This window comes from Solanum lycopersicum, chromosome 5, assembly GCF_036512215.1.
Source record: "Solanum lycopersicum chromosome 5, SLM_r2.1".
Classification (NCBI taxonomy): Eukaryota; Viridiplantae; Streptophyta; class Magnoliopsida; order Solanales; family Solanaceae; genus Solanum; species Solanum lycopersicum.
Window position 1 is genome coordinate 10,971,202 of NC_090804.1, and position 20,338 is coordinate 10,991,539.

Consider the following 20,338-nt stretch of genomic DNA (forward strand, 5'->3'; position numbering starts at 1 on the left):
TATACCTCTTTGGCCACGCTTTTTAAGTGTAGTTACTTTGGAGACATAAGGTTACGCCTCTTTTTGCTACCCCTAAAAGTTGTTGCTTAAAGTTCAAAAGTTTAGCCTTTGATCAAAAGCTACACTTTTTTCTACTTTAGGCTACACTTTACTAGGGTGGTTGTAGGCCTAAAATGTTGTAGTCACTACAAAAAAAGCTCAAATTGCCAAAAATTTTTACTAACAACTTAACTTGGTTAGTATTCTACTAACAAATGACCAACATATTTCTAACCGAATAATAATTTAAAACTTAACAACTAAATTCTAACAGATTATCAACAAAAATCTTACTAAGTATTTTAGTTGGCAAATACGTTGGGAAAAAAATAACGTCAAATTTAGAAACCTTCTATCAATAGATTATAATCAGAAATATTACTAACGAACACCTTTTGTTGGTAATATTACCAACGAAGTAAATATCAGTTAGTAAATATGACAAAAAATTATTTATATAATTTATTAACATATTACCAATGAATTACTAACCAAACATTTACCAACGACAAGATTGTGTTGCTAAATTTACCAACCAAATATAAATGTGTTGGCAAATTAGTAACGAAATGTAATTTGTTGATAAACTTGTCAACCAATATCAAATGAGTTGAAAATTTTGCCGACGAATAAAGATTGTAGTTAGTAAATTACTAACATCATTAAAATAATTGGTAATATACCAACTGATCACTAATCCATTGGTAAAATTTACCAACATATTAATTCTGAGTTGGTCATATTACATATGAATATTTAGTTCAATAAGAACTATTACCAACTGTGATAAAATTTATTGGTAAATTATTAATTACTAACTTATATTTTAATAGTTGGTAAATTACCTATTGAAGTTAAATATTTTGGTAAATCAGCGTCTAGTGTTGAGACTTTCATATTTAGTAACTTTTAAATTTTAACCAAAACTTGACTTTGTTCAATATTTTTGGTAAACGTGCTCAAATTAGACTTCCATCAGTAATTAGCTTGAAAAGTTATTTTTATCTAACGGGAAGGTTGATTCAATTTTTAAGGTTTTCATTTTTGTTTGTGCTATTAGGCGTTTTAAATTTTATGTTTAGGTCAAAATTTGACTTTGTTCAATATTTTTGTGAACATGCTCAGATGAGAATATCGTTAGCGTAATTAACTTCAAAGGTCTTTTTTTTTTTTATCTAGGATGGTTGGTTTGAGTTTTGAGGCTTTCATTTTTACTGTGTGCACTTAGGTATTTTAGCATATAAATTTTGATAAAATTTAACTTTGATCAATATATTTGATAACGTACTCAGATAAAAACAGTTAGATGCAAAAAGTCATTTTTGATGTAATAAGATAAAAGGTTCGGATTTTGAGGCTTCCGTTTTTAGTTTATGTTGTAAGACATTTTAGCTTTTAAATTTTGGCCAAAAATTTCAAGTTAATCAATGTTTTTTGAAATCGTGCTCGAATTGAAATTTTGTCACCGCAGTTAACCATATAAGTTCAGTTTTGATCTTATAGGATGGTTGGTTCGGGATTTGAGACTTATTTTCATTTTGTGTCGTTAAGCATTTTAACTTTTAACTTTTGGCTAAAATACTCAAATTTGAATTTCATCAGCGTGGTTAGCTATGGAAGTTCATTTTTCGCTTTATAGGATGACTAGTTTGAATTTTGAGGTTATCATATTCAGTTTATACCGTTAGGCGATTTAACTTTTAACTTTTGACAAAAAATTGATTTTGCTTATTATGGGGTTCATGGTACATGATAAAGTACTGTGGGGATTAGAGGTAATGAAATTAACTTTTCGTTTTTCAGAAAAATGTGCTGACTAACAGTTGACGTGTTTAAAAACGAGGGAAAACGTAACAAATTGGGTTTCGTGGTGTAGTTGGTTATCACGTCAGTCTAACACACTGAAGGTCTCCGGTTCGAGTCCGGGCGAAGCCATGTCAATTTTTTTCTCTCGTAAAAATCGCATTTTATAAGGCTTATTTTTCCTTCTTTCTTTATTAGGAGGATAGTTTTAATTCTCAGGTTCGAGTTCGGGCAAAGCTTATTTATCCTTCTTTTTTCATTAGGATAGTCTTAATTTCCAAGGCTTATTTTTCCTTCTTTCTTTATTAGGCGGATAGTTTTAATTCTCAGATTCGAGTTCGGGCAAAGCTTATTTATCCTTCTTTCTTTCATTAGGATAGTTTTAATTTCCAACGATTGAATTCAGAGACTTTTAGTTTCAAACCACACATAAGTTTAAGGCACAAAAAGGATGAAAGACATAAACATAAAAACACAATATGTTTGTGAATTTCCACTCTTACAAAACAACAACAACAACATTACCCCAGTCCCCATGAAGTGAAGTTTTGGGGATGATAGAACTTACAACTACTTATATAGTGGACCAGATACAATTATAAAGAACATATAATATGACATAACAAAGGAAACTGTCATAGAGAAGTCTATACTTAGATAACCAAGAATGGATTCTGAATGAAATGATAAACTTAATTTGCAGACCCAATGCGAGCAGAAGCATGTAATGGCATTGGCAAGACCATGCTGCAAGTATTATCACTTAGCTTCATTAACATCACTTGGTCATGATCATGCACGTATACGGCCATAAATAGTTCATCTTCTCTTGCCATAACCGAAAGAAAACCACTCCAAAGTTACAATGGGTCATTCCTATACTTAAGGATCCACAAGTACTCGTTTCCCAATTCAAACACGCTGACATGAGGGATCCATCCATCGTCTGCAGGGCCAACAAAATACAAACGCTAGTTGACACATCCAAGCCAATAATCTGTATATGGATAAGTAGTATTCATTTCTTGCATCGGATTGTCTAAGTAGCGCAGAGTCTCTGTATCCACATTGAAATAACACCAGCTATTAAACACCCAAAAGATCGTAGCTCCGTTGAAGAAAACTCCCGTGGTTCCTCTCAATTCCGATAGAATTGACATTGGAAACGGATCCTGTAATCTCCTCCAGGAGTTTATCTCTGAAGAGTTCATCTCATTGTAATGTAAGCCAACCTTAAGAATTCTATAGTGAGGTGATTTTGAAGGATCAAAAGCCAAACACAAGTCTCGCATATATAACACCTATCCAGACTCGGAACCAGGGGCGGAGCTACAGCCACTGATGGGTGTGCAACTGAACACCCTTTTGTCGGAAAATTATACCGTATATATTGGTCAAATTAATGAAGTTGTAAAATATATACATAAGTTTGCACACAATTAACGTAAGTAGAGCCTCTGGCTCAATGGTAAAGAGTGAGTTAGAAGCTTTGAGGCCCGAGGTCGAAGGTTCGGTGTACATTTTAAAATTTTGCACACCGTTCATAAAATGTCTCGCTCCAGCACTAATGTCCAACACACATTTAAAAATTTTGCACAACGTTCATAAAATGTCTGGCTCTGCCACTGATGCCCAACACTATTTAACGAACAAGAGATAATGAAGAGCCAACATAAATGCTGAAATAAAGAGAAGATTACCTGTATGCAAACCGTTCATAAAATGTCTGGCTCCGCCACTGCTTGGAACAATGCTGAATTGGTTAGTGCTCGGGTTACAGACGTAGTACTCTCTGATCCGTTGTTTATGACAACAACACAAAATTAAACCACCACACGAGCTCATAATTTCAATCATATCAGTTAAAGCGTCGCCTTTGATGAAATCCAAGAGTCTAGTTATCCAAGGGTCGACTACCAGAAGTATACTCATTTTCGAGAGGAAAGACAGAGAAGTTGTCACATTGATCCCGGGATGACCAAGCTAACCTCTGGACAATGAGTGCACTCGGGGAAGTTTTGAGGCCTCCACAAGGAGGATATATAAAGATCAGAAACGAGTTATCACCAATGTTTAGAATCTAATTTGAACATGAACAGAGGTTTTGCTGGGAAGTGGGAGGAGTACTAGAATCTTAAGAACAAGATCATCACTTCTTTCAATTGCTTCAGCACTACTTGATATGGTTGGATGAAGCCATGTAGTAACTTATATTCCTTGTAAATTTAGCACAAACTTTAATCACAAAATACTAAAAATATCCATTAAAACTAAAAAAGTGATCACTTCTTAGAATACATTAGCATCATTTACTTCAACAACATATTCCACTGTAATCGCACAAAGAGGGGTGTGGGAGGTCGTAGAATGTATCTAAACCTTAATACTACCTTAGAGGTAGAAAGACTGTTTTCCATACACCCTTAGCTCGGGAGGAAAAAACAATACAGAGAAAGAATACACTAACATGAAAAAAGTCATCACGAAATACTACCAACAACCTGACTTATCATTCTAAACAGTGGTCAATTTAGCTACACGATAATGGAAGAGCAATAGAAACCAGAGATAATAACCGAACTCAAAGGACAAACAACTGCTAGAATAATATGACTAATAGTATAGAAGAATATGCGAGACAACAATCAACTATCTAACTAACCTCTTATGTATCCTAATTTATGTCATCGCTCCTTAACCTTGTATCTAAGGTCTTAGCTGAAATTATATAATCACCTACTTCAGCCTGGTTTTACCTTTTGTAAAACAAATTAACCATAGCCCTACATACATCTACTTCATATTTATATATTAAGAGCTAATCCCTTCATTTTAATTTGTTTGTCAAAAATCGACTATACAAAGTTTAGTAAATTAAAGAAAACTTTTGAATCTTATGATGTTAACTTGTACATATATATGTAGGATGATTTTAAATATCTCATCTAGAAAGTTGTATTAAAGAGTTACCAGAATGAAAAGAGACATTTTTTTAAAAAAATAAACTTTTAAAAAAAATAAAACGAACAAATTGAAACAGATGAAATATTTTATTACACAATTAAACAATGATTATCGAAGAAATAATGAAAGAACACTCACCAAATCAGCAGATCCAAGAGATAAGGTGGAGCTAAAGTTGAGATGATTCAAGTCTTTTGTATTATTCACACGATTACGAAGGGTCAATATATATAAGTTAAGCCAAACGTTTAATTGGGAAAGAGAAAAAGTAGTAGTAGTTATACAACTACTACTGCAAAGAAAAAGCTAAGTTCATACTATTTAACTATGATCTTTTTTTTAGGAAATAATTCAGAATCCTTTTGAATTAACTGATTATTACTTGTTAATAAGTAATTTTAAGTCTTGAAATCGATTTTATAATTAAACAGTGACGTGTTTTAATAGAAGTATTGAAATTGGTAATGGTCCCTCAATTTTTGTTGCTATGTGTTGTTTATTACTATATTATGATTCGGCTATTATTTTATTTAAAGGTGATTATTGTTGTTTTTCTTTGTATGCTTAGAATGTCTTTCTTATTGTTTGCGATCCATGTGTTCATTATTTATGATTTTCTCTCTTAAAATCTACTTTGATATATGTTACGTATTTAAATTGAGGGTCTTCTGAAAACAATTTCTCTATCTCTACGAAGTATAAGTAAGATATGTGTATATTATATTCTCTTCAGACCTATAGACGGAGTCTATCTTAGGTGAAAGGGGGAAAAGTCAAATAATATCAAGAAAAAAGTAGTATAATTGTGATGCATAGCGTAACAAGCAGGTTTCGTGGTGTAGTCGGTTATCACGTCAGTCTAACACACTGAAGGTCTCCGGTTTGAGTCCGGGCGAAGCCATGTCTTTCTTTTTAAAAAAAATAATCTTTTTGGCAGATATTTGGACCGGCGAAACGCTACTGTTTTATTGATATCGGGTTATTGATTCAACGGTTGGGCAAGTGTTTCATGTAATCGCTTCAAGACTTGATTTATCCAATTTTTATTTTATTTATATTGGGTTATTGGTTTAATGTTGAGCATCTATTTCATGCCACTTCACTATTGGGTTATCGCTTCAAGACTAGTTTGTCCAATTTTTGTATCGATTTAACCGATGACCCATACAAACTTTATGTAAATTATATTTTTTTAACCCTTGAGGCAAACCTCAACCTTGAATGTTATACTACTATATTGTATGTTGTTTTTGTTGAATATCGTTTATCCATCGATTTGATTCATTTTTAAAGTTCTTCGTCATTAAGTTATTCTTTTTTTAGTAGATGACTCCGGATAAGATGGTTCTAAAATACAAATATTTTTTTTTTGATTCAACAACACAGAGGCAGGCCAACGATGAAATTGGGCTCATTTGCACTTTTGCCCCTATTTTATGGTGGTCTTTAATTTATGTCTCTCGTAATAAGTAATTTTGTCATATAGTACGAACCAGACCTTATCCTTACAAAAGTAGAGAGTTTTTTTTTTTTGTCTTTCCGCTCAAGGAGAAATAGTCCAAAATAGTCCAAAAAAAGAGGTAAAAGATTTACGAGAAATAGCATATTAAGCAACAACTTGTAGGACAGGTACCACAACAAAATAATATGATAATTAAAGTATAAGAAACAATTAAAAAAAAAGGGAAAATGTACAAGTACACCCCCTCAACCTATGCCCGAAATCCCAGAGACACACTTATACTATACGAAAGTCCTATTAACCCCCTGAACTTATTTTATAAGTAATTTTCTACCCCCTTTTTAGCCTACGTGGCACTAGTTTGAAAAAAAAAGTCAACCATCATTGGACCCACAAGATAGTGCCACATAGGCTAAAAAAGGGTAAAAAATTATTAATAAAATAAGTTTAGGGGGTAATAGGACCTTAGTATAGTATAAGTGTGTCACTGAGATTTCGGGCATAGTTTGAGGGGGTACTTGGGCATTATCCCAAAAAAAAATTAAAGGACAAGATACCTAAGAAAAATACTACCACTATTAGTATGTACCGTGCATTATAATTAATTAAAAACGGTCCAAAAAATAAGAAGTATATAAAGAATGACTTTTTGAGAGTCCGGGGCTTAAAGGGTAAATAAATTTGATAAAAAAATTCAAAAGGTATATCAAAAAATTTTCTAACCAAAAGGGTAAAATCGCTACTGATGTAGCAATTTATTTTGACACCGTTAACAACTCCAATTTTCTTTAAAATCGCTCTTCCCATAGCGTTTTTGCAATTCATTTTTTTAAAAAAAGAGTTTAAGATCGCTGCTATGGCAGTGTTTTTATTTTTTAATAATTTTTTTTTAAAAAAATTGAAAATCGCTACCTTGATAACGATTTTAGTGAATTGGATTTTTTAAAAAAAATGAAATCGCTAAATTGGTAGCGATTTTAGAGGTTTTTTTTTAAAAATATTGTAACAATTTTGAAATGTAACTTGGCAGCCATTTTTTTGAACTTTTTTTTTAAAAATTTTGTCAATTTTTTTTTAAATTTTTATTTTATTTTATAAATATTCCAACAAAATAATAATTTTAAATTGTATTATATTTTTTATGTTCCAGCCAATTTATAAAATAAAATAAAAATTAAAAAAGTATTGACAAATTATTTTTTTAAAAAAAGGAAGTTCACAAAATTTACAATTTCAAAAATGATAGTTGAAAGAATTAAATAAAAAAATTCAAAAAAAGATCCTCTAAAATTGTTGTCAAAGCAGTGATTTCTTTAAAAAAAAAAGTTCAATCCGTTGATATCGCTGCCAACCTAGCGATTATCTTTTTATAAAAAAAAAAATTCCAATTCAATATAATCGCTGCTATTTTCCAAAAAAAATACTAAAAAGAAATTAAGAAAAATCGCTGTCAATTAAAAAAATATTTTTTATTGAAAACGTTGTCATAATAGTGATCTTAAACTTTTTTTAAAAAATAGTTTTTGCAAAAATGCAGAAGGAGTAGCGATTTTTTTAAAATTTTTTTTAGACAAAATCACTCATCGAGCAACGATTTTTATGTGTTAACGACGTTAAAATAAATCACTACGTCAGCAATTTTATCCTTTGATTATAAATTCTTTTGATGTATTTATCAATTTTTTTGTCCAATAGACTCTGGAGTCACTTAATATATATAATTGAAATGTGAATCCTTATCATTCAATGGCCTTAGAAAAAGTAAGGTCGAGGAGAGTGATCCTTATCATTCAATAGCCTTTGAAGCAATTGCATTACCTCACATACCTAAGATAAATTTAATCACCAGGTTATGGGATTGGATACAATTGCGGCTGTGATTGAATCTGACCACTCAACAATGTTCAAGGACCTAAAGCTAAACATGAGAGAAAGGTTTTAATATTTTTTTTAATTATATATATTTTTATTTAAAATCTACTTTTCTACTTTTTTAAATATGAAGTCATTACTTATTATTTTATAGTCAATTCGTTTTAGTAATTTTTTTTTCGATAAAAAATGTAGCTAATAGATTCAATCAATCTCTATTGAGATATTGTTGACCTTAAATAAAATTTAATCAACTATAATTTTAAAAAACTTCTTTCGATTGAGACAATTACATCAACTGTTAACAATATTAAAAAATAATGTCATTCTTTGATAAATGTTTAAGATATTTTAATTATGAATAAATATTTAAAGTTTGATAAAAATAAAATGAACTACATATATATAATAAAAATATTCTTTTAGAAAAAAATATAGTCAATTTTTTTTAAGAAAAAAAATCTAACACAAATTAGTTGTAAGTAAATGATTGAAACACTATTCTATAATGTGTTTGCCATGTACTCTTCTCTGAAGTAAATAATGAAGATGATACATACATTCAAATAATTTTAAATATATTTATAAAGGTATCATCGTCCAATTTCTACGATACATATTTATGAAGTTGTTTCGCACTTTAATTAAGGCAAAAAAGAATTATAAATGACTAAAATTGTGTGAAAAAAACGTTCTCTGTTTATAGTTTAGCTTAAAAATACTCTAACATTCAATACTTTGTTAAAAAATGTTCTTAAATTATGCGGAAAAAAAATGTCTCCCATTTATAATTTAGTCCAAAAATGTCCCTGTCATCAATTTTTTGGTTAAAAGATGTCCAAACTGTTATTTAATGGGCCCAAAATGCTCATTTTCCAAACAAATATATTATTATTTTCTTTTAAATACATTCTTTTTCCAATAGCGTTTTTTAAATTAGCAAATGTTTATGGCTTCAATTCAAAATATAAAATTAAAAATGAAAGTATTTCTTATTTTATTATCATTATATAAATATAAATTAATGATGTATTTACTATAATCTTATATACGTGACATCTAGCTTTTCAAAGAAATGATGTAAATGGATGTCCACAGACTCCTAGGCGGGGCTTTAAGGTGAATGGTATGGATTCTGTGATTTCACCGATTCGTACTAAATAAAGAACTAATGAATCCCCTTCTCGTTGCCATTGAACCTGCCAATCAGATAAGTTGCGTTGGAATTGATAAAGTTTTGTGGAGTTCATAATTGCATAAAAGGAGCCAAAGTAATGGATGCAGCGCGTTGAGGCACTTCTTCGACGGTCCCCGTACGCCTGGCCTGCCTGCCCATTTATTGAAAGAGTACATAAAGTTATTCTATTTTAAATAAAATGAGATTAAGAAGAAAAAAATACTTCCTACATTTTTATTCGTTAAAGTGATTTTAGAAGAAAGAAAACAAGACTAATGTTCTTTAATAGGAGTAACATTTTAATAAGAAAGATGTGTTCAAAAAATAAATAAATAAATAAATAAATAAATAAATATATATATATATATATATATATATATATATATATATATATATATATATATATATATATATATATATATATATATATATATATATATATATATTCGTCAAAAGGCATTTTGACCCATTTTGTAACTAAAAGGGCATTTTCGGAATAAAGTATTGACGGCAAAAGTATTTTTGAACTAAAATATTAACGGTAAGGACATTTTTGAGTCAAACTACATTCGAAAGACATTTGTTCCTTTCACATTGTTTAAGAGTATTTTTAACCCTTTTCCCTTAATTAAATAAAACTTTTACTAAATTTTATCAATTTTTGATAAACAAACAACAAGAAAAAAAATTAAAAGTTTAATGAAATAATTTGGATAACTAATGAAGTTAGGAAATGAGAGACTTGAATTTATTTCATTTTTCAGAAAAAAATATGAAGCACAATTATTTCCCAAAAATAAAATGTCTTTAAAAGAATATGAATGAGAATAAAACTTTGTCGCATCTCTTATTTATTCAAATCCTTTCATACTCGTTGAAAAATTTAAGTCGAAAATACAAATGCACTTAATAGCTTAATCCTTAATATCTGAATCATTCTGATTCTTATCTCCATCAAATACAAACATATGAGGCTTAAGACCCTTTATAGCATTTTTGTACACCTAAGAGATACATTACTGATTTTTGACAGGTACATGGACTAGACAACTGCAAGGCCAGGGTGAATATAATCCTCATAATTCTATTGACTTATTTATATTTTGACAAATTTGTTGATGATTTATATTAATCGGTGATTACACTTGTATTCTCAGAGTATTGATTTGAATAACATATACTTGGTCATTTAGCAGCTGATGAATTCTGATATTTTGAAGGATGATGATAAATCATATTGATATCTATTTACATCATGATAAGTGAGTAGTTTTTTTTTTTTTTTAATGATTTCGATAATTATGATTTATGTATGTACTAAAACCCCAAAGATAATGAATCAGCAGCAACTACACTAGTTGAATAATCCTTGACTAAAGTTTTGATGACATGTTAACTAACAAAAAATCAACAGATTTAAATGAAGGAAGCGAGATTAGAGTAACCTCGTTAAAGGATAAGATGCGGGAAAACTTAAATGGTTCAGGCATGTGAAGAGGAGATGCACCAGTGCAAAGGTATGAGAGGCTCGACATGAATGGTTACAAAAGAGGCAGAGATGGAATGAAAAAATATTGAAAAGAGGTGATAAGACAAAACATTACGCATGTCTAAACATAACCTAATTAGGTAGTTGAAAGGTATCTTGCTTAGTCTTTCATACTAGTAGTCATGGTATCACTATAAGAGTTTCTTGTTATTCCATACTTTCTTTAGCTTTCTATCTCGGCTTCTTCACTTCATTGTTCAAATTGCTTTGTATTGTTCTTACTTGAGACATTATCTATCGAAAACAACCTCTCTATCAGGTATCACGCTACCTTTAAGAGACCTCGAGAGGACAATGGATATATGTTACCTTTTTGAGGCCTCACTTTGTGGGATTATAGGAAAGGCAAAACAATGTGCTCGAGCACAAGAACTCACGCTCAGTGATTCACAAAGACTGCAGAACAGTTCCAGTTGGCAACGATCCCAGTCCTGGCGCATGGATATGTGTTGTTGCAGATACAAGTGAAATCTCTAACTAATAAAGCTCTGATTTTCAGGTAATGTTAAACTATATTCAACATAGCCCAATATCAAGAGTACCAACACCAATGTAGCTACGTTAAGCAAGAATACTCAGTTTAGTTTGCTGCAAATTGATGAGTTTTACTAGGAAGATGAGTCAAAAAAGAAACAAACCCTATTGGTTTGAACATCTCCAAAGGTTCGAATTAAATTGTATCATCCACATTGCAACCCGACTAAACAGGAAGTCCAACACAAGATGTAACACAGAGACAATTTCATATCCAATGAAATTCGAATTCAAAATCTCTGCATCAACCAATTCAATTTCTGTATTATCTAAGTGGAATAATTTAGAGGAATGTATAGAGTTGAAAAGAAAAGAAAGAAGCAAATTAAATAAATAGGGCTAAACTCATGGTATAAATTTGTCAAAGCTATAACAATAATTACAACATAGAACCAGCAATTTCCTGGTAGGTGTAACTGATTTCATGTATCGCCAAACATATACAATTCATAATTTTTTTTAATCCTTTCTCAATTTGAAGAATCTGAATTAAGTACAAGATAACGATATTGAAATTCGAAGCAGTTCTAAGGTGAACGGTTTGGAGGACGAACAGAGATTTGAACTGGAATTGGGCGACCCGTACCTGTACCTCCACAGCTGCTGCAACCCATCCGACCCGACCCGGCACAAGTCCGACAACCTACATCTCCATCTGACCAGCGTGAACACATACATGAAACCCGACCCGTTCCATTACAACTAGGGCACCGAGGAAACTGACTTGGACCCATCATCGTCTTCTGGTCCATAACTGATTTCACCAGTGCGGCACCAGCTAATACACTGAGACCTAATTGAGTAAGAACAATTGGACCCATAATTTCAGATACAACAGTGAATGAGTTATTGTTGTTGAATTTGGGGGAAGAGAATATGAGTTTTGTTGTTGTTTTTTTGTAAAATTAGAAATGGAAATGAAGTGGTTGATATGTTGTACACGTTAAAGGGTGTGAACCTGGTGAATTTAAGGAGGCTAAGGTTTTGGAATTTAGCAGGAGATGGATTTGATTACTATTTTTTTTTTTTTTAAATTTTACTGGTTCTGGCTGGTACACTTGTTTTTTTTCTTCATGCGTGTAAGTTTCTTCTTTTTTGATTTAATCACGTATTCTCGTTATATATTAGATATTGATATTTTTACGATTTAAAAATATATATTCGTTATACTAACAAACACATATGTATTATAATTTTGTGTACATATTCAATATTTATTAAATATTAAATTGATAGAAAATATTATATTTTTATTTAATCTTCCGTTAAAATAAAAAATACATACTCTAACTTTTGAATAACAAGAGCATTAATATTTTAAAAATATGATAGTGCTATGAAATATACTTGTTATTTTTTCAATTAAAAATATAATTATGAAATTAGCATGTCGAGAAACATAATCTCAAAGGAAATTTTGCAATGCCTTAATTTATTAGATTAAAATTTTAAATTTTGTAGAGAGATGTCAAAATATATATATATATATATATATATATATATTAGTTTGACTTTTACATATGATAGTAATTTTTTTGACAAGAGGAGTTTGCGACTCGACTTCCCTATGGACAACGGGTCGGCTTGTACTCTTCTTTTTTTATTATTAAACTTTATAAGAATTGGATTTTGCTTCTTCCACTTGATTTCTCCAGATACTTATTTTATTTTTTATTGTTTTGTTTTCTTACTTTATGTAAGCAAAAATCTTGTTTTCTTTTATTTTAGATTTATCAATAAAATGGACTTGTGGCCCACCCAAAATTTGAAAGAAAAAAATTAAGAAAAAGAGATGCACTTGTTCTTGCCTTCTTGGAAACAACTCTCCTTTTCGCAAGTTAGGTTATAATACACAATACACGATTTTTTATCTAATAAGTAATAAACAATGAAATCAATCAATAAACTACCATCCTAATTAATAATTAACTGTTATAAATATATTTTATATATTAGTATGAATATTTATTATTTTATTTACGTAATATAAGAGTGAAGAAATACAAATATCCTCATTGATATATCTGCTTATATGATAAAAGATATTTTGAAATTATTTGTGTATTCTTGTTTAAGTCATTGTATCTTCTTGCTTTAGAGATGTACTTCTTTATTTATTAGACCAAAACATTAACATGTATCTACGTATCAAAAATCACTCTTTTGTTAGAAAAACATGTTGATGAACAGGCCACAAGTTAAGCAACACATCCAATTAAAGCTACAAGGTGGAAATTGCTCATTTTGGTGGGATAATTGGCTAGGCAGTGGACCATTAGCTCACCTTACCTCAAGCAACAATAGACTCAGTAACTCCAAAGTTGCAGATTTTTGGGAAGAGGGAGATGGAGTTTGAGCAAACTGTTGGAGCAAGCACCCGCTAGTCACCTCTCCAACATACTAGCTACATACATCTCCCCCCTCCAGCAGTTACCAGATCATGCAGTTTGGAAACCCAACACACATGGTGGTTTCAGTTGTTCATCAGCTTTGGAAGAGATTAGAGAAAAAAGGGTCAAGAATCACTTCAACTCTCTTCTATGGCATAAGAACATTCCTTTTAAATCTTCCTTTTTGTTATGGAGAGCCCTTAGGGGTAAACTCCCTGCTAACGATAGGATTACTAATTTTGGCATTCAGCCAACAACTTGTGTTTGCTATTTTGACAGGTCGGGAATGGACTCCATAGATCATATTCTCGGCAGTGGAAAATTTGCAGCAGCTTCAACATCAACTAAGCTCTCACTACTCTGAAAATCAGCCTTGTCAGCTTTGTCAAAATCTTCAATTGTTTGGTCTTCAAAGAACACAACATCACGACTTCTAACAAGTTTCTTCTCAACAGGATCATAGAAACGATAGCCAAATTCATCTTGACCATAACCAATGAAGATACACTGCCTAGTTTTAACTTCCAACTTTGACCTTTCATCCTTAGGAACATGTACAGAGGCTTTACACCCAAAGACTCTAAGATGATCATAAGAAACATTCTTACCAGTCCAAACTCTGTCAGGGACATCATCATCTAAAGCAACAGCAGGAGATAAATTGATAACATAAGCAGCAATATTAAGTGTTTCTGCCCAAAAGGAATCTGACAGCTTAGCATCTGAAAGCATACATCTAACCCTCTCAACTAGAGTTCTGTTCATCCTCTCTGCTAAACCATTTAACTGAGGAGTCTTTGGAGGAGTTTTCTGATGCCTAATACCCTGCTCTCTGCAATATCTATCAAAAGGACCAATATACTCACCACCATTATCTGAGCGGATGCATTTAAATGTCTTCCCTATTTGTCTTTCAACCAAGGCCTGAAAACTCTTGAACACATCAAGTACTTGATCCTTGGACTTCAAAGAAAATACCCAGAGTTTGCGAGAATGATCATCAATAAAAGTCACAAAGTAAAGTGCACTACCATGAGATCTTACCTTAAAAGGACCACACAAATCAAAATGTACCAACTCCAACAAATCGAGCTTTCTTGAAGGCGGATGACTCAGAAAAGAAACTCTTTTCTGTTTACCGGCTAAGCAATGAACACATTTCTTCAACTTTGCTTGTTTCACTCCAGAAAGCAAATTTTTCTTAGCCAAACTATCAATCCCCTTCTCGCTCATATGACTCAGCCTTCTATGCTATAACTCTGATGAAGTATCATTCTCCACCAAATTTACTGAGTCTCTGGACATGGAGCCTTGAAATACATACAAGTTAGACAACTTGTCACCACGGGCCAAAACCATCAAACCTCTAGTAAGCTTCCACTGGCCAACACCAAGTGTATTAACATAACCCTCATCATCAAGATATCCCACAGAAATCAAATTCAAGCGAACATCTGGAGCATGCTTGACATTATTAAGAACTAGTTTGGAACCATTGTTACTTTCCAAACAGACTGCCCCAATGCCAATAACTTCAACTTCATGATTATTGCCCATTTTCAACGTTCCAAAATTACCTGGAGTATAAGAAGAAAATAATTCCTTCTTTGGCGTGACATGAGAAGTAGCACCAGAGTCCACAAACCAGCTAGACTCATCACGAACAAGATTAATGGCATTTGCATTACAAGAAACAAGAAGATCATCATTAGCAACAACAGCAACACAATTTTTATTATCGTCTTCTCTCTTTTGTTGTCTCATATCTCTCTTGTGCTTGTAACAATATTTCATGATATGCCCATTCTTGTGGCAATAGTCACATGTAATATTCTTGTATTTAGACTTTGACTTGCTTCTACTTTTACCTCTATCATTCTGACCTCTGGACTTGTTTCTCCCCTATCTTTAGTAACCAAAACATCGGAGTGTGAAGCTAAAGAAGATGAGGCTTGAGATCTTCTTCTCATTTCTTCATTCAAGACACCACTCTTAGTATATTCCATGGTTACAACACCACTGGGAGCAGAATTAGTCAAAGTAACTCGAAGATTTTCCCAAGAGTATGGCAGAGTATTAAGAAGCCAAAGTCCCTGTATCTCATCATCAAACTTTACACCCATTCCGGACAGCTGGTCAAGAACACCCTGAAAATCATTAATATGATCAGAAATAGGAGTGCCCTCTTTATACCTGATATTCATTAATTGTTTCAATAGGAACAACTTGTTGTTGCCAGTCTTCGAAGCATAAAGTGTCTCGAGCTTGTCCCACAAACTTTTGGCATGTGTCTCATTCACAATATGATTTCTAACATTATCTTCAACCCATTATCTAATATAGCCACAAACCTGCAGATGCTCAAATTCACATTCTTCATCATTCAAAGACTGAGACTTATTAGAAGCAAACACAGGTAAATGCATCTTCTTGACAAATAGAAGATCTTTCATCTTGTCTTTCCAAATATGATAGTTACTACCATTTAAACACACCATTTTGCTCATATTTGCCTCCATCATTCAAAACGACAATCAACAATAACCAATGCTCTGATACCACTTTGTTGGGAAAGACAAGACACTAACAAAGAATGCCTGACAGGATAACAGCGGAAAAATACCCAAGTCTATACTTTCCCTTCTCGATTTGAACCAAGAGAAGACAAACAACCACAAGCAATATGATAGTAAAGCAGCAAGTAATTCAACCAAACAAATATAACAAGACAATAATAAACCAATCACATAAGACACCAAGATTTACGTGGAAAATCCTTCGATGTGAAGAGTAAAAAACCACGGGACCAACAACTTCACTATAATCACCGAGAGTTACAATATTGTTCTCCAAAATTGGCCACAAAAAAAGTGCCAAACAACGAGCAACAACAAAATAAGGTTGCACCAAATCTATAGAATTAAAGGAGCAAAATCACCAATTTCGCAGCTACTATTCACGACAGCAAAACTGAAGCTGCAGACCACCAAATCCAACTCTGTCAGTTCCTAATCAAAGATTGAGATGAAGATAATATGCTGTCCAAAAATAAGCTCAATCGGACAAGAAACAAAGCGGGAATCGCAATTTGAAGTTGGCTGTTAGAGCTAAATTTTGACTGCGAAAACTGCTCTCTTTCTCTCTTTTTGGCTGCTGAAAAAACTCTCTGTGTTTATGAAAATAAGACCTAAATAGGCTTATATTTGCCTCTAATAATGGGCCTATGGGCAAAAATGGGTTGGTCCAAATTGGGCTTTTATTTATCCACATAGGAAGGGAAAAAGACCCATAACCCAACAATGACATTCACAACACCACTTGGAGAAGAGACAAACAATAAGGTTGAAATAGAGGCAACCATCGTTGGTTTGAATTGGGCACTCGAACTTGGATATAGAAACATAATATTGGAGCTTGATTCCCAATTAGTTGTACATTGGATCTTAAAGAAGGCTGCCCCTCAATGGAGCATTATCACACAGCTGGGAAGGTTACATAACCTCATTTCTCAAGTCAAGAATTTCAAGTGCCTACATGTATTCAGGGAAGCTAATTAGGTGGCTGATGCACTTTCAAAACACAGTCACAAGATAACCTCTCCACAGGTTTACTTCAACATCCAACAAATGCTTAAAGAAGCAAGATCATACTATCACCTTGACTTGTTGCAGATGCCTAGTTTCAGAAGGAAGAAGACCAAAACAATTAAGGAACCTCCTTGATAATTCTCACTTCTTTTCAACTTTTTAATAGATTAGTTTAGTTATAGGCTTTCTTGTAAAGAGAGAGTCTCCCTAGTTTATGTTTTCTAAATATATTGTATGGAGAGGAGTCCTCTCATTAGTACTTAGTATTTTGATTACATCCTTTTGTAAGGGGAAGAGTTGACTTCCTTTAGGAAGTTGATTCCGAACCATCTTAGGTAGGAGGTAAGGTTTATGTCCCCCTCCTTGTATTTTGTTTTGTTATTAATAATAAAGTCTGGGGGTGTTTCTCAGCCCCTGACCCACCACAAGGGTCGTTTAAAAAAAAACTACTTTGTTATGTCGGCTCTTAGTTTTTCATTTAAGATTGTATGTAGTAAAGTTGTAATAATATTATTTTTCATTACTATTTAGTTGGATTCTGTTTTAGATTTATTTTATCTTCTTTTTTTGGTTTTGTATTTAAAAATTAGGAAAAATGTATAAGTACCTTCTCCATTTATATTCGAAATTTCATAGACACATACTCTACTAAGGTCCTATTATCTCATGAACTTATTTTTTAAGTAACTTTCTACCCGGAAAAGGGCATAAAATGTCCTTGAAGTATTGAAAATAGTACAAAAATATCCTTCATCCACCCATTGACTCCAAAATGCCCTTCTCATCAATCTGTTGACTCCAAAATACCCCTGGCATCCATATTTGAGTTCAAAATTGATCACTTACTTAATAATTTTAAATTTAAACTATTTAAATATTTTTAAAAATACTTGGTGCTCAACTATTGGTTATAATTTAATTTATTAATATCATTTATAAAAAAAACCCACTATCCACCCAATTAATAAACCAATTCCTATATAAAAATCGCTCTAAACAGTACTAAAATACGATGAAATTACAGATTACTGAAAATGACATCCAAAAATTATTCGAGTCCGAATTGAAACCCCAATTAAATTTAGGTTGAACCGCTTATTTAAGAGGTTACTTCCAATATGAATCTCTTTCAAGCTTGAATTCAAATTTATGATTAAATGTAAAGAAGAAATACATCCCAAATAATTCATGCACTTTTCTAAAATATAATTTTATAAATATTTATGATTTTTTAAATATTAAAAGTATAATATATATATATATATATATATATATATATTTATATTTAAAATGTTATGTATTAAGTATCATCATATAATTAAGACGAAGGAAAAATTAAGATAAACATAGTCAGACTTTTAAGTTTATCGGTAATTTTTATTTAGACACTTCAATTATGATATATTTTGAAACTCAAATGTATATATGATAATGTACTTCTATAGACATTTTCACCTCAAATTTTTAAAAACACTCATTGACAGTAGCTTTCTTGTTGTTGCATTAGTACTAAGGCCCGTCTATTAATTGGTGGGGTTCAATTAGTAATGGGTGGATAGTGAATTTGTTTATAAATAATATTAATAAGTTAAATTATAACAAACAGTTGAGCGTCATGTATTTTTAAAAAATATTTAAATAGTTTAATTTTAAAACCGTTAAATAAGTGGTCAATTTTAAACCCAAAGGTGGATGACAAGGGTATTTTGGAGCCAATAAATGGTTGAGAATGATATTTTGGAGCCAATAGGTGGATGGAGGGTACTTTTGTACCATATCCAATACTTTAAGGGTATTTTAGGTCCTTTTTTGTTTTCTACCCCTTTTCGGCCTGCCTGGCACTAGCTTGAAAATAAAGTCAACCAGCATTGGACCCCACAAAATAGTGTCACGTAGGTCGAAAAGAGGTAGAAAATTATTAATAAAATAAGTTCAAGTAGTAATAGGACCTTAATTCAGTATAAGTGTATCATTGAGATTTCAGACTTACATTGAGGGGATATTTGTGCATTATCTCTAAAAATTATTATATATTTCAATAGCTAATAACTTGAAATTTTTGAAAGTAACATAAAATTAATTTGTCCATCCAAATTCTATTAACTCCACATAAATTAGGAGAAAAGATAACGCATTTGATTGACTTCCCAAATTATTTAAGAAAATGCATGTTAAAAATACTATATATTGCAATATGTAATGACTTTATATATATATATATATATATATATATATATATATATATACACACACACACACACACACACACTAGATATTTTAAGGCCTGTAATACGGACTCAATAGAATTTCACATATTTCGTTGAAAAAATTATATAAATTCACAACTTCCAGATGATTATTAATCATCTCCTGGATACATCCCTATCTCCTCACAGATACATATCTATCCTCTCTCGAATACATCCCCTCCCTGAAATAATACGTTATTTGCAATGTATTGGACAACCAAGAAATGTAGTCGAGAGGAGTGAAAAATTCAAGAGTTTTTTAATTGAGAAAACTTTTTGGATATGATGTAATTAACCTCCAAATATATAAAATTTCTGTACTTTATACTATTTTTTCTCTAGTAAACAACTTCAACATATTACTTTATAATCTATTTCAAATGGTAATAGACATAAACGTGTCGTTTACAATCTTAATTGAGAAACTTTTATTTCTAAAAAATTCTTCGCAACAAGGACATAGAGAATTGTGTTAGGTTAAGACTTAAAACATTTGGTGTTCAATGAATATATAAAATGTTGATAGCTTTGAAAAAGTTCATCGGTCTTCATATATATTTGCAAGTGGTATCTATTTTTAACAATGTTATTATTTTCGTTTTATGATATTTGCACTATAAACTTTGCATCTGATAAAATACTAATCATTGATCAATCAATTAATAAAGATCGATTTAAAGTCTTTCAAATCTCTATTGTTTCAACTTAAGTA

At 31.5% G+C, this 20,338-nt stretch overlaps 1 protein-coding gene, 1 long non-coding RNA gene and 2 other non-coding genes across 5 annotated transcripts; 2 read left to right on the forward strand and 2 right to left on the reverse strand.

Moving 5' to 3' along the window:
- The first annotated feature begins 1,900 nt into the window (after positions 1–1,900).
- Positions 1,901–1,974, forward strand: TRNAV-AAC (transfer RNA valine (anticodon AAC)). Its single transcript has one exon. It is a non-coding gene; the product is annotated as a tRNA-Val (tRNA).
- A 302-nt stretch (positions 1,975–2,276) lies between these two features.
- On the reverse strand, positions 2,277–5,169 carry LOC104647346 (uncharacterized). Of its 2 annotated transcripts, none has more exons than XR_003246818.2 (3): positions 4,945–5,169; positions 3,543–4,058; positions 2,277–3,074 (listed from the first exon to the last, which is right to left on the reverse strand). It is a non-coding gene; the product is annotated as an uncharacterized lncRNA (long non-coding RNA). The 2 variants fall into 2 exon arrangements; XR_011221158.1 differs by having other exon boundaries at positions 2,277–3,040; positions 4,945–5,098.
- Positions 5,170–5,633: 464 nt separating this feature from the next.
- On the forward strand, positions 5,634–5,707 carry TRNAV-AAC (transfer RNA valine (anticodon AAC)). The gene has a single exon. It is a non-coding gene; the product is annotated as a tRNA-Val (tRNA).
- A 6,018-nt stretch (positions 5,708–11,725) lies between these two features.
- Positions 11,726–12,422, reverse strand: LOC101243890 (uncharacterized). The gene has a single exon (XM_004239164.5). It carries the CDS (start codon positions 12,219–12,221, stop codon positions 11,928–11,930), a length of 294 nt encoding a protein of 97 aa, XP_004239212.1. The 5' UTR covers positions 12,222–12,422; the 3' UTR covers positions 11,726–11,927.
- Between the last annotated feature and the right edge of the window lie 7,916 nt (positions 12,423–20,338).

What these genes read in the sequence shown, in the direction of transcription:
- LOC101243890 (XM_004239164.5), bottom strand. Translation starts at nt 12,221, where the DNA reads ATGGGTCCAATTGTTCTTACTCAATTAGGTCTCAGTGTATTAGCTGGT.